General features: G+C 40.3%; 1 protein-coding gene across 5 annotated transcripts in view; it reads left to right on the plus strand.

Moving 5' to 3' along the window:
• Positions 1 to 250: 250 nt before the first annotated feature.
• LOC310842506 (glycoprotein Xg-like) overlaps positions 251 to 12883 on the plus strand; it is a 79957-nt gene continuing 67324 nt past the window's right edge. Inside the window, exons 1-5 of one of the 5 annotated variants that reach the window (XM_083734629.1) lie at positions 251 to 408; positions 925 to 1125; positions 10735 to 10773; positions 12148 to 12189; positions 12542 to 12607. In XM_083734629.1, coding sequence (XP_083590755.1) covers positions 1068 to 1125; positions 10735 to 10773; positions 12148 to 12189; positions 12542 to 12607 — 205 coding nt within the window. In that variant the 5' untranslated portion in view covers positions 251 to 408; positions 925 to 1067. Of the gene's footprint in view, positions 409 to 675; positions 1126 to 1628; positions 1833 to 10734; positions 10774 to 12147; positions 12190 to 12541; positions 12608 to 12883 lie in introns of those variants that run through there. The other 4 variants (XR_014563114.1, XR_014563115.1, XR_014563116.1 and 1 more) reach the window with 4 other exon arrangements.

Below are 12883 nucleotides of genomic sequence, written 5' to 3' on the forward strand. Positions count from 1 at the left end.
TGAAGACAAACATGGCTTGACTCTCCACAGCAGTATATTCAGCACTGTTGATCTTTTAAAGAGGGCGGCATTATCAGAAAGCATAAGCCTGCCAAAACTACTCATGCCTACTCAAAACTAATCTTACATGATCACCCTGCATATTGGTACTAAATGGTTGGCTGTATAATGCGCAACGTAAGTTGCTGTTTTGCAGCATGTTAATTCCAAGTTATTTCTTCTGTGCTTTGTCCCATGCAAGCTCTGCTGCTAGTCAAAATGTGAGGAAACTTGCTCTCTTTTTTCCAGTTGAATCTTATGATTCATGAGCAGCTGAGTGAACCAAGCTTTCAATCAGGGGAGCTTTTCAAGTTCTTGCGGTGCAACATCTACAGATGGCCAAGACATGTTTTGACAGCTTGTTTACAGGTAGCCTGTGTATAGTTTGGGCTTTCGTTCCATCCTTTCTCTGTCTCAACGATTGTAATAACAGATGGGGAATTCAACAAGGGGGTCCTCCTTGACGCTTTGCACTCATTCTCTGCAAAGCAAAGATGTGACCCACAGCTCTCTGGTGATTTTACAAGAAGTTGGTTGAGCTTGCTTCACAGACATTTTCCTTCTGCTGGGGATTAGCATAATGCATACTTAGGCCACACCCTGCTTGGCTGCTTAATCATATGACAATTATTTCCGAACGCTGAGTGTCTTCTCTGTGGGAAGGGAGGTGAGCTGGGGAAAGCCTTAATTTGTGCTTTTTGACTGGCTGCAAACAGCTGGTCCCTCCCTTTTCCTGAATCTACATGCCTTTTGCTCATAGGTGAATGGATGCAGATGTGGGTGTTGTATAATGCAGCTGCCAACTGTTTGCTTGAGATACTTTGCAATCAGCTTTTGACGCCTTCCAAACTTTTTCTCCTGCGTGTGACGTGGATTTCTCGGTAGGACACCTGCGAGACCACAAGCGGTTCATGGGAGTATACAGTCATCATCTGCGTGGGGGGCTTTCTTCTTAACGAAACAAGGAAAGGAACTGTAGAGCTGTGACTCCTTTATCCACTTCAGACAAAAGGAAGACAAGCAAGGCCATGGTGAAGTTGGCAGCTGCCCTTTTGTGTGCAGGTTGCTTTCTGCTCACGGTCACAGGTAAGAAGCCCTTGTGGCTCTTTTCATATCTGGCATGGGGTGGTCAATGAAGCATTAAGCCCCAATAGGCTCGTAATTTGTTGATGATGTGGTCCTTCCTGCATTTTATGCCTAGGATGAAAAGATACAGATTATCTCTCTCTCTCTCTCTCTCTCTCTCTCTCTCTCTCTCTCTCTCTCTCTCTCAAACTTTGGGGTGGGTGGTGGTGCTCTTCCAACCATCAGATGGTAGATGTGGACAAGAGTGCCCCGTACGCAACATATTACTTTGCCAGCTCCACCTCCTGCTGCTGGAAGAGAAGATATTTGCCCACATTCCTACCTCTGTGATCTCCACATTGGTTTAAACCCATTGGACTGCTCTTGACAATTGTTCTGAATCAGCAGCTGGTACATCTCTTGACACTCATAGGCTGGTGAAAAGACATCTAAAATATCCATATTGGCAAACAGTTTGTTTACAGACCTCTGCATTCTGGGTGTATCAGGGAGTATTTGCATAGGAAGCCACCAGGGCCTTCAGGTCTGCTCATGAAAGCCTGCTCCAGCTTCCCTCCTTTGGGAAGGTGAGACGGTTGAGATCATCCCCGAGGAGCAGGTCTTTTTCTCTATTGGTTCCAGAGTTGTGGATTAATATCCCCAAAGATGCCCTATGGTCACCTTCAGTGGACATCTGAAGATTATTTCATTCCACTTGGCATTTAAGCGTAATGGCAGTTTCTTACTTTTGCTTGTATGCAGTTTGCATGTTTGTTGTTTTAACTATAGCTTTTATATAGAGTTTTTAAAGAAGTATTTTAAGTTGTTGTAAGCTGCCTTCTGAACAAGCTTCATTTGAACAGCAGTCTGTAAACGTTAAGTAAATAAAACCCTGGGGGTGGCTAAAAAAAAAGAAAATGACTGAATAAGATAATTCAAACAGGCTAGAAGATTCAGATTTTAATAAGGCTTCTATTTCCCCTGTTACGTACACATTTCTCCAATAAGGAAAAAAACAACTTTCAAACACATGTCTATGATAGTTAGAGCCAGGGGTGGAGGAAAGGGAGGCGGTGGGGGCCCCCGCCCTGGGTGTCATCACTGAGGGGAGGGGTGACATTCAGTGAGCCACCTGCCTGCGACTCCCAAGCCTACCCCAAGCCGTCAGGGGAAGGGGTGGAGCTGCGCCACTTTATCGGCGGCCTTCTCCTCTTCATTTTGACAGCTTGGGGGAGGCTTGGGAGTTGTGGGCAGGTGCCGTGCCATTTTTCCTGCTCCCGGGCAGCTTCCGGGTTGGGGAGCCTCCCCTGAGCTGTCAAAAGGAAGAGGGAATGGAGGAATGCTGCTGGCAAAGCGGTGTGGCTCCCCCCACCCCCGCCCAGGAAACAGCCCATCATGGGTGGCTCGCTATACCCCCTATGGGCAGCTCACCCCTGGGACACTCGCCGTGGCACCCCCCTGGGACGCTCACCCCGCCCCCATGTCCCCACCCCTGGGTGCACAGGATGTGTGCCTCTCCAGGTGCTGGAGCAGCTAGCTCCGCCTCTGGTTAGAGCAGGGGCATCTAACATTAATAATAATTAAAGAGCTCAGTTCTGTAAGAGATATGCATAAGTGATGTTGCTCAGTAATTTCTTTGGATTGTAAACAACAACAACAAAATATTATTATTATTATTTTACAGTTCATTTCCAACAAAGGAGCCATTTTCCAGCTATATAGCTCTAAGATGTAAACATCAACCAACTGTGGTTCTTTGTATCATGTGTTGTTAACTTTTTCATTGGATCAGAACATTGTCATGAAGCACATCGGCAAACACAATATTTGGTCTTAATTAAGCTAGGGTTGCCATATTTCAAAAAGTTAAAATCCGGACAGAAAAGTAGCTGAGCATTTTCCTGATTTCCACCTGGACACTGCTTGCAGCTGCAGTATTCCAGAAATTCTGGTTGTATGGTAATCTTAATTTAAGATGAACTCCCATCAACACATATTTGGGAGTAAGTCCAGAACCTTGTTTCACTGAGGCTGTATACACACCATACATTTAAAGCCAATTTAAATAAAATGCCCTCCTCCAAAAGAATCCTGGGAATTGTAGTTTGCTAAATGGCTGGGACCTACAGCCCCGTGAGGAATAAACTAGAGTTCCCATGATTTTTGCTGGGGGTGGGGAGAATGTGCTTTAAATGCAACTTAAGGAAGAATTTGTTGCTCTGCCTCAGGCAGCAAAATGTCTTATCTCTAGTCATGGTGAACCTTACCCAAGGCTGGTCACATTATTTTGGCACCTGAGGCAGAAAATCCCACAAGCAATAACAAATAAAAATGATACATTAAGGCAGCGGGGCAGGGGGTGGGGAGAGAACCCTTTGCTGCCTTTCCATTATACCCAAATTCAGCTTCCTGAGGTGGCCACCTCTTTCTGTTAGAAAGTGTATTCAGCTGTAATTATTAGAGCTTTACATTTGGGTAAAAAGAAAGCTTACAAAAGAGGATTGTACAACTTGGTCATATTCATTTTGCATTTTTTTACAACGTCAAGCCCTTTTACTGCAACCCGGAAGCTGCTTATTAGCATTATAATCAGTACTGCTATATTTTCTTTTTTTTAAAAAAAAAAAAAGCACCAACAAGCTTTTTAAATACATAATGTAATGAGTTCAGACTTCCAATAGTACCAATCATCTGTAGGTAATCTCATGAGTTTGCATTTTTATTTTTGCATGAAGTGGAGGGAGAGGGCAGAGGCAGGAGGCAAAATCTAGCAAGATTATAGGCCTAGGCATGGCTTTGCTATTACAAACTATGGAAGCAGAAACAACCCAAGGCCTGCAATGAACAGATGCTCTTTGCAAACTCTGAATTGCAAGTGAAAGTCTTTACCAGAATGAGAAGAGAGAGGAATGCAAGCTCTTGCCAAAAAAAGTGATATTTGTATTAATATAGGTGCATTATCCATACAGCTCTATTATGTGGCTTGGAAACTCCTGATCTAGTGTTTCGTCTTGAGTATTATTGAACAAGCTGTTTTTCTGACTCATGCATTTTAAAACTTAATTCATTAATGCTAACAGTCCTAATTTACAAAAGTTAGTCCATTTTTTTCTGAAATGAATGATAATTGCCTGAAAACTGGTGTGCTGGACAAGCTTTTCAATTTATCACATAACTAATGAATGACTGAAAGGATGACAGTCTTCCAGAGAAGAAGAAAGTTCATCTGAGTAGGTGAAGAATGATAATCCACACCGTCTCATTAAGTTTGGTATGTGGACTTTCTTGTTCTACAAAAAAATTAGACGGGGCGTTGCCTCTTCATGACACTTGGTAAGACTTCAGTTTTCAAATGCAGCCTGAATATTGAATGGTGTATTTTATAGGACATATTAAATTCAACAGTTGTATTTTTACGTTGTGAACTGCCCTGAGATCTTTGGATGAAGGGTGGTATTATACGATGACGACGACTAATAATAATAATGTATATTGCTCCTATGTCAGAATCCATAGTCTGCTTTAGGATTTCCGTGATCTCCTCTTGAGGGACTATTTGTAGTGAAACCTCATTACCAATACTTCTTTTTGATACTACTGATTTGCACTTGACTTGAGTGCCCACCCTTCCCTAAAATGTCAGGCCCCCAAGGCCAAACATAGGACTAGATTATTTCCAAATAGTCCATGCTCCACAGTGAAGTCCTGTCAATCCTCTGTTTCAGGTCCACATATACCTGACAGCCCTGTTTGCTGTATAAATGCATCCTGATTGCTTTGGAAACTATTTCATTATCTATCTACATTATTTCATTATCTATCTACATCTGGGTATCCATTATCCTTGGTCCAAACTAGACTCTGCTTCAAGCACAGTATCAAATACACATCTAGGGCACTAAAAAGCTGACATGAGGACTGCAGTCACATGTTCCACACCTTTCTCTCAAAGTCCCAATCTTCAAGTGTCCTTTAAATGTCATCATGAATGCTAATCTCACCTCATGGCTTCAAGATGATGAGTCATGTTGACAACCTGCTGGTGAGGAAGGGACATCTTCATGAGTCTGTGCTTTCCATCCTCTTGGAAATTAGTCATGGCCTCTGAATCATAAGCCACCTCTTTCACTCTTCTGTATCATTGTCTTCTCTTCCCTTGGCTTATGAGCCACTGTCTTAAGTGGTTGTTGACATTGCTGCTGATCAACCTGTTTTCCCTGTCCGTAGTACATGCTCAATTTAGGAAAACGCACCCAGCTGAAACCATTTCCATGACTGGATATGTTACAAGGTTCCTGCATGAATACGAGGTTGGATTTGATGAGGCCCATAGTCCCTTCCAAGTCTGTGCTTCTGTAACTTCTAAGCCAATAATGAGGAGCTAAAGTGGGGGAGAGACCACAAAACAGGAAGGGTCAAAGGCCTGCCAATCTACGTTTCAGTAACAGAAATGCAGTTGGTTGTTCTTTGACTGTTGATAATATGTCACAAATCCTGCTACCTGTGCAGCTTGAAGCTGTTTTTAGAGTGTGACATTTTTGTGTGTGCTTGCCCACAGATAAAGCTATGAAAGAAAGAGAAATAATGCAGGATTGCACCATTCCCCCATTGCAATGTCATTTTTCTTATCTATCTATCTATCGTCTATCATCTATCTATATCTATCTATCATCTATCTATCTATATCTATCTATCTATCTATCTATCTATATCTATCTATCTATCTATCTATCATCTATCTATCTATCTATCTATCTATCTATCTATCTATCTATCTATCATCTATCTATATCATCTATCTATCTATCAATCTATCATCTATCTATCTATCTATCTATCTATCTATCTATCTATCTATCTATCATCTATCTATCTATCTATTTATCTATCTATATCTATCTATCTATCATCTATCTATCTATCTATCTATCTATCTATCTATCTATCTATCTATCATCTATCTATATCTATCTATCTATATCTATCTATCTATCTATCTATCTATCTATCTATCATCTATCATCTATCTATCATCTATCTATCATCTATCTATCTATCTATCTATCTATCTATCTATCTATCTATCTATCATCTATCTATCTATCTATCATCTATCTATCTATCTATCTATCTATCTATCTATCTATCATCTATCTATCATCTATCATTGCTTTTTTGTAGTGACTCTCCTGAACAAAATGAACAAAGCAGACTTTGGTGGTGCTATAAAGGATGCTATTCCTATATATATTTCTATATATATATCCATTATTAACAATGATCAACAAAACTGTTTTTTATTTTTAAAAACCTTCAGATGATAATATTCCACAAGTAAATAGAACTTAGCAGACAATTACAACATTTCTTTTATAAAAACTCAAAACCTACCTGAATTTGCTTTTGTGGGAGGTAATTATTTTATTGACAATATTGCATAAAGGGCCACCTGTTTCCCCAGAATTTATTTCTATATTCCCTTGCAATTCTCACTCTTAGATAAGACAAAGGATACGATTTCATACTGCAGCAAGGATACCGAGAGACTGTGGTTGCTATCTGTTTTCTCCCTTCTGCTTCATTATCTCCTCCGGCTGTTAATCACAGTATATTAAAATTCAATATAGCATGAATTAAATCATTGATGCCCTAATAATAGACTTTGCTCCCCCAAACCATGAATGTATGTTTGTGATTCTTCTTTGAGTGCCCTGCATGCCTCTATCTTCTGTGTCAACATAGCCATTTTCCTCACAAAGTTGCATTTTCCTGCACTCCAACTGCAGAACCGCTCAAAAGCCAGTAATGAGGTACCTATTGAGATTGCCATGCAAATTGCCTCGATAACGGTGTCTAGAGGGAACTGAGTAATGAGGTGCTTGTGTCATCCAGGAAGTCACTTATCACATCCTATTTCCTCCAGTTTTAAAATACGGATACTCCAGAGCAAAAATCACTGGAGAGGAGAATGATTACCCATTTTTCATGCATGGAAGCTACCCATGTTCCATTTTTTGTCATTAGAAAGCAACCCTGCTCACGTTGCTAGATTTTCAGGATAGTTTCTAGGCCCTCCAATTGCCCCAATTTTCCAGGGACATCCCTGATTTAAATAAACTGTCCAGGTTTCTGATTTGATCCTGGAAAGTCCAACTTTTCCTAAGGATGTCTCTATTTTCATTGGAGAAATGTTGGAGGGTGTGGAGTTATCCAACCTTTGAGCCATCTGAAGGGAATTTTTTTAATAAAAAAGTTTATTTTTTAAAAATATATATATGTTGGAAGCTGCTCAGAGTGGCTGGGGCAACCCAGTAAGATGTGTGGCATATAAAGAGTAAAGTTATCATTATGGAATGGGACGTCCCTATTGTAATTGGTGAACTGTTGGAGGGTATGAGTTTCCCTTTAGACAGAATATATTGATGGCTTTTCAAAATATTCATCCGCTGTTCAACACAGATTTCTTGGAACAAAGCAGTACAATAAAAAGAAACTGGCGCTCTGCTGTTTGGGTATGTACAGATGTTCCACAGAGGAGATGTTTTTGGTGAGATTGTCTGTTGTTATCGGAAAAGGACTATTTTTACCAATCCATTTTCACTGCCTGCACAACTCCAAGCATTTGAATTAGGAGCACTGGAAGCTACCTTACACTTAATAGACCCATTGGTCTATCCAGCTCAGTATGGTCTACACACCAACTGACAGCAGCTCTCTAGGGTTCACATGCTGGTCATTCTCAGCCCTACCTGGAGATGCCATTCAGGTATGGGATTGAGCCTGAGACCTTCTTTGCATGCAAAGCAAATGGCCTACTACTGACCTATTGCCTTTTACATTGATGATATCACCTGCAGCTTCTAGTGTAATCTGTCCTTTTATCACCACACTGGGATTTACTGAATGATCCCAGACCTCAGGCGTTTCATGGCTTGTCTGTGGAATCTAAGGATGCTCTAGGGTGGGAATGGGAATCCTGTGGTCCTCCAGAAGTTATTGGACCAGTGGTATGCCATCAGCGGACTAGGAGAACTAGGCTAATCCCCTAAATGTTCCTCTGGTGTCTCCTTCTCAAAGCTCGTGAAGCTTCTGCCTAGTCTAGGGAGGGGGGCACAATGCTCATGCACACGGTGTCAGGATGTTGCAATGTCCAAGGGGAGCATTGGTTACGCTTGCAAGCTAGTGCCTCTGGCCCTAACTATTCTCCTGTGAAAAATTTCACTGCATGCCACTGTATTGGACTACAACTCCCATCACCACTGATCACTAGCCATGCTGATCAAGACTGATGGATCTTGGGCATCTAATAACATCTTACTACTTCAGCATCCAGATCAGTTTATTAGACTGTCCTAACATTATATTTTCTAGAGGCAGATTCAGAGGAACAGTTAAGGAGCTGGCATGGTTGTTGGTTATTATGGTTGATTGCTATTGAAGCACTGTGGTTCTGACCAGATGCACAGTGTGGTTCACCACTTTCTGTCTTAACTCAAGATGCCATTTTTTACCCTGTGGTCCTGTGATTTCACCACACACGCACAAAATATATCGGAACATTTATTCACAACACTGTGTGGCTTTTAGCACATTGATACATCAACATTTTCCCCTCAACAGCAGGCATTTGAAGAGCAACTAAAATCTAAAATTTAGTTGAAGAGCAACTAAAATCTAAAATTTGTTTATATATGGCAGGGCTGTCCAACTTCCAAGAGACTGTGAACTACTCACAGTATTAAAAAAAAAAGTGGTGTGGAGAGATGAATTTGTCACTGAATTGGGCTTCTTCCCAATTCAGAAGACATTGTTATTAAGTAAGAATGGATGAGAAACGTCACTTCTTGTTGATTTTTCCAGATCCAAAATGAATGTAAGACTACATACACACAATACATTGAAAGTACCCCCATCTGATAATTCTGGGGACTGTAGTTTTCTTCTCACAGAGCCACGGTTCCCAGCACCTTAAGCAAACAACAGTTTTCAAGATTCTTTGTAGGGTGGAAGATGCACTTTAAATATGTGGTATGTACTCAGCCTCAGATTCAATCCAGAATTATAAATGCATAGGATCTAGAGAATCCCACCCCATCGCAAAAAAAAACCCCAAAGCTAGGAAAAAGTGCCATCACAACTCTGATCAGAAACAATGTAAAGTTTTTCAGTGTAGCAGCTTTGTTTTGTTTGTTTTTTTGTAGCTGTCTCCTGATCTGCACAGCAACTGTAGCTATGCTAAAAGCAATTTTGATTCTGCTTCCCCCTCAATGTTATGTGAATACATCAATCAGATTTTGTACTGCTGCAGTTCTATTGGCACTTAAAGTGGAATTATTTCACCGTTTCACATTTCCTATGTGCTATGTGCTACAGTGCTTTGTCTTTCCTAATGCCTCATTTGCTTAACTTGCAGAGTGATAGAAAGACTACAGATTAACTAGAGCACAGACAGGAAGAGGTCTTAATGAAACAATGTCACCGCATCCATATTATTATTAATCATTTCTATTGCACTTTTCAGTTCTGCTTTGGGCCCAAGTTTAAATGGTTCTTTCTAATTTGTATGGCACCCCCAGTTTTCACCATCCTGGCCCAGAAACTCCTCAAATCCCTGCTTGTTTGCTTGCCTGCTTCACCAACAGAACACAACCTCACACTTTCAGTCTAGTAGAGCAATTGCAGTCTGCCTTCAGGCAACCATCACTTGTCTACAACCAGTTCACTGCGTGGCACTATTTCCTTTCTCCATCATAGTACCAGTGTTGCCATTGGAGGGTTCAGCAGAGAGGAGAATGGAGACAAAACCAGAATTACTGCCTCCCATAGTTGAACTCTGTGCTGAGCAAACAGTTATAATATACCTGATTGGATATCTTAAGCATATCTTAAGATATTGGGCATGCCAGGTATAATCTTCTACTATCCAATATTCACAGTTTATGAAAGTCCCTTTAGTTTCAAGAGGTTTGCCACCATGCAACAGGAGGAGAGAATTCAAGACTTCAGGAAGAAATCTTGATGGCACATTGGCATCATGACACCATTGAAAACATCATTTTTGTTTTGGGAGGGAAACAATACCTGCAAACCAAAATACTTGTTTTCAAACACTTCCATTAAGTTTACTTTGGGAATTTGTAAACAAGCTTTTTGGAGTTGCAGCCAAACTGTTTTCTAGACTCTAGAGGCTACATCACATGTTTCATCCTCATTCTGATGAATTAAGCTAGTGTGATTCTGTAAATGAGATCATTATGCTTCATTTCTGAGAGTTCCTGTTTTGAATCAAATGGGCCAACTGCATCAGTCATGCCATCTTCCATGGGACCCGGGTGCAACAGCTGTGGAAGAAGGCGCATTCCGTGATGGGAATCATTAGGAACAGAATAGAAAATAAAATTTACTAATATCAAGTTGGGGAGGGGAAAGTTCATTTTGGGTTCCTTCCAGACTAGTTTAACTCAGAGCAACCACAATCTTTCAAATTTTATATAAAGCTCAGGCTACACGTCTGCCATCATGCTGTTATAGCAGGCCAGAATCCTTGGCAGATATTCTGGGGAGACAAGGCAGATTGAAGTGTTGCATTCTCTTACAATGTCTTTCTAAATTATTGTGTTCTTTTGATAGGCAATGATGACTTTGACTTAGCAGATGCTCTTGACAAAGGTAAGGTTCCTGGCAAAAATAATTTTTAATATTATTTTTTTGATCTAAACATCAAACTGAAGTGACTCCTCTTTCAGCTTAAGTCAATGGCAAAACTGGACATCATTGTGCAGAAATAAATGTGGAATCCTGGGTAGATTTTCTGAAGAAACAAAACACAATTAACAAAAGGGTCTAAAAGAAGTAAACAAATGCTGCAGTTCAAGATTAGTCATTTTTATTTTTATTCTTGTTATTATTTTTTAAAGAAATTTTTAAAAGAGGCAGAACATGTTTAATATGATTTGGTAGAGATCTCCCTCTTCTGGTCATGACCAAAAGCGAAACCCAAATCTAGGATTCAAAGGAGCATGTATGTAAATTATGCATATCCTAACTTTTCCTAAACTATTTGTCCTTGCTATTCCTTCCTACCCAACAACCTATGCAGAGAACTACATATGCATAATCCTCCCAGAATCCTTCAACAGATGCCATTATGTGTACATGTTGTTGTTGTTTTGGGGATTGTTGTTTTTTAGAAACTCGTCTTTCTATCTAAATAGCAAACTTTTTTTAGCACAGGGAAACTCAAAGAATGAGTTTGGGGTTCTGGATGGCACCTTCTTTACCCAGGAGTAGAGTTTGAAGGAGAATTTACAGAAGATGCAGTTGGATATTGGCCCAATAATTCTTCATTTTAAACATAATTTTACATGCCATGAAGTGTGATTCTTCTTGATTGGATCAGGGGTATCCAGCATCAGCTACTTGTTATCTGGGAGAAGGGAGATGACAAAATATAAATCTAGAGGGGCCATTGGGAGTTCCTTCTACTTTAAAGCAGGGGTGGGAACATCTTCTTCAGTCCCTCAGTCCTGCATGAGGAACCACCTGGGCACTGTGGCAGAAGGGGCTCAAGGCAAAATTGGGCAAACGTAATACTTATCTTCACATGGCAGGCTACATTTCAGCCATGGAAAAGTCAGAAGTTTCTAACACACCCACCCACCCCTCCATCTTCCATCCCAGCAAGCATTATTGCAGTTCAAGAAGGACACCTTCCAGTCAGGTGAGAGTGCATAAGGATGGCATGGAACAGGGAAAAGTCCCTGAGGGGCTTAGGTGGCTACATTTGGCCCTCAAGTCTGGACTTCCCAACCCCTGCTTTGAAAGAAAAGGCCAATCATATTTCACAATGCAATGTATATACAGGTCAGGAGTGGTGTGTCCCATTTTGCCACCTGAGGTGAAAGAAGAAAGTGCTGCCCTGCAGCCAAATGAGTATAGAATTTCAACCTTAATCGTCTCATTTGGATTGAGAAACGTAATATCAAGTTGCCCCTGCTTTTGATAAGCTGTATGATACACTAACTTTAATTTTAATCGTGTTAGGTACCCCAAAGCCTCCTCCAGCTACCAAAAAGCCTTCAGTGGGTGAGTTGCTATAATTATACTCTATCTTTTTATGCTCTTTTAGATGTGGTAGACATTTTGTGTCTGGTGATCAGGCACTTCCCCAAAACTTCAAATGTGTTTCATGGGCTATAAAGGCTAGTGACCCTTGCCTTAAATTAAGGAAGTAAAAACAATGCTCTTGCTAAGGAAAGAAAAATATATGAACCACATTCAGGTGGCCAAGGGAATAATGAAATGAATGATTTACATTGTTAATGAGGCAGATTTAAAATTTAATAGTTAAGACTGGATACAGATTTTTAAAAGGAGCATTAATTCTGATTTCCATTTTGTTTTTCTTCATGGATACACTTCTTGAAATGTTTAATAGATGGCAACTCCAGACCTAAGCTGTATCCTGACCTTAGACCACACGGAGGTGGCAACGGAAACAATGGTAAGAATTATTTTCACTTTTAAAATCTAAAAAAAAATGAGTGTTTATTTCTGATAATTAGAGTTATATAAGCATAAACGTTTTGGAAATCCTTATTAGATTAGTATTTTTCTAAGTTCTATCCTAAGTTTCCCCTGTTATTATGAGATTTTTTTTGGAAATGTTCTCTTAATATGTCTGACTGGATCAGATCAGCCCTAAAATACACTGTGTACTGTTGTAGTTGTGTGTGTGTGTCGTGTGTATGTGTGTGTGTCTATATATATATATATATAT

Source organism: Podarcis gaigeae, assembly GCF_964106915.1.
Source record: "Podarcis gaigeae genome assembly, chromosome: 4".
Lineage (NCBI taxonomy): Eukaryota > Metazoa > Chordata > Lepidosauria > Squamata > Lacertidae > Podarcis > Podarcis gaigeae.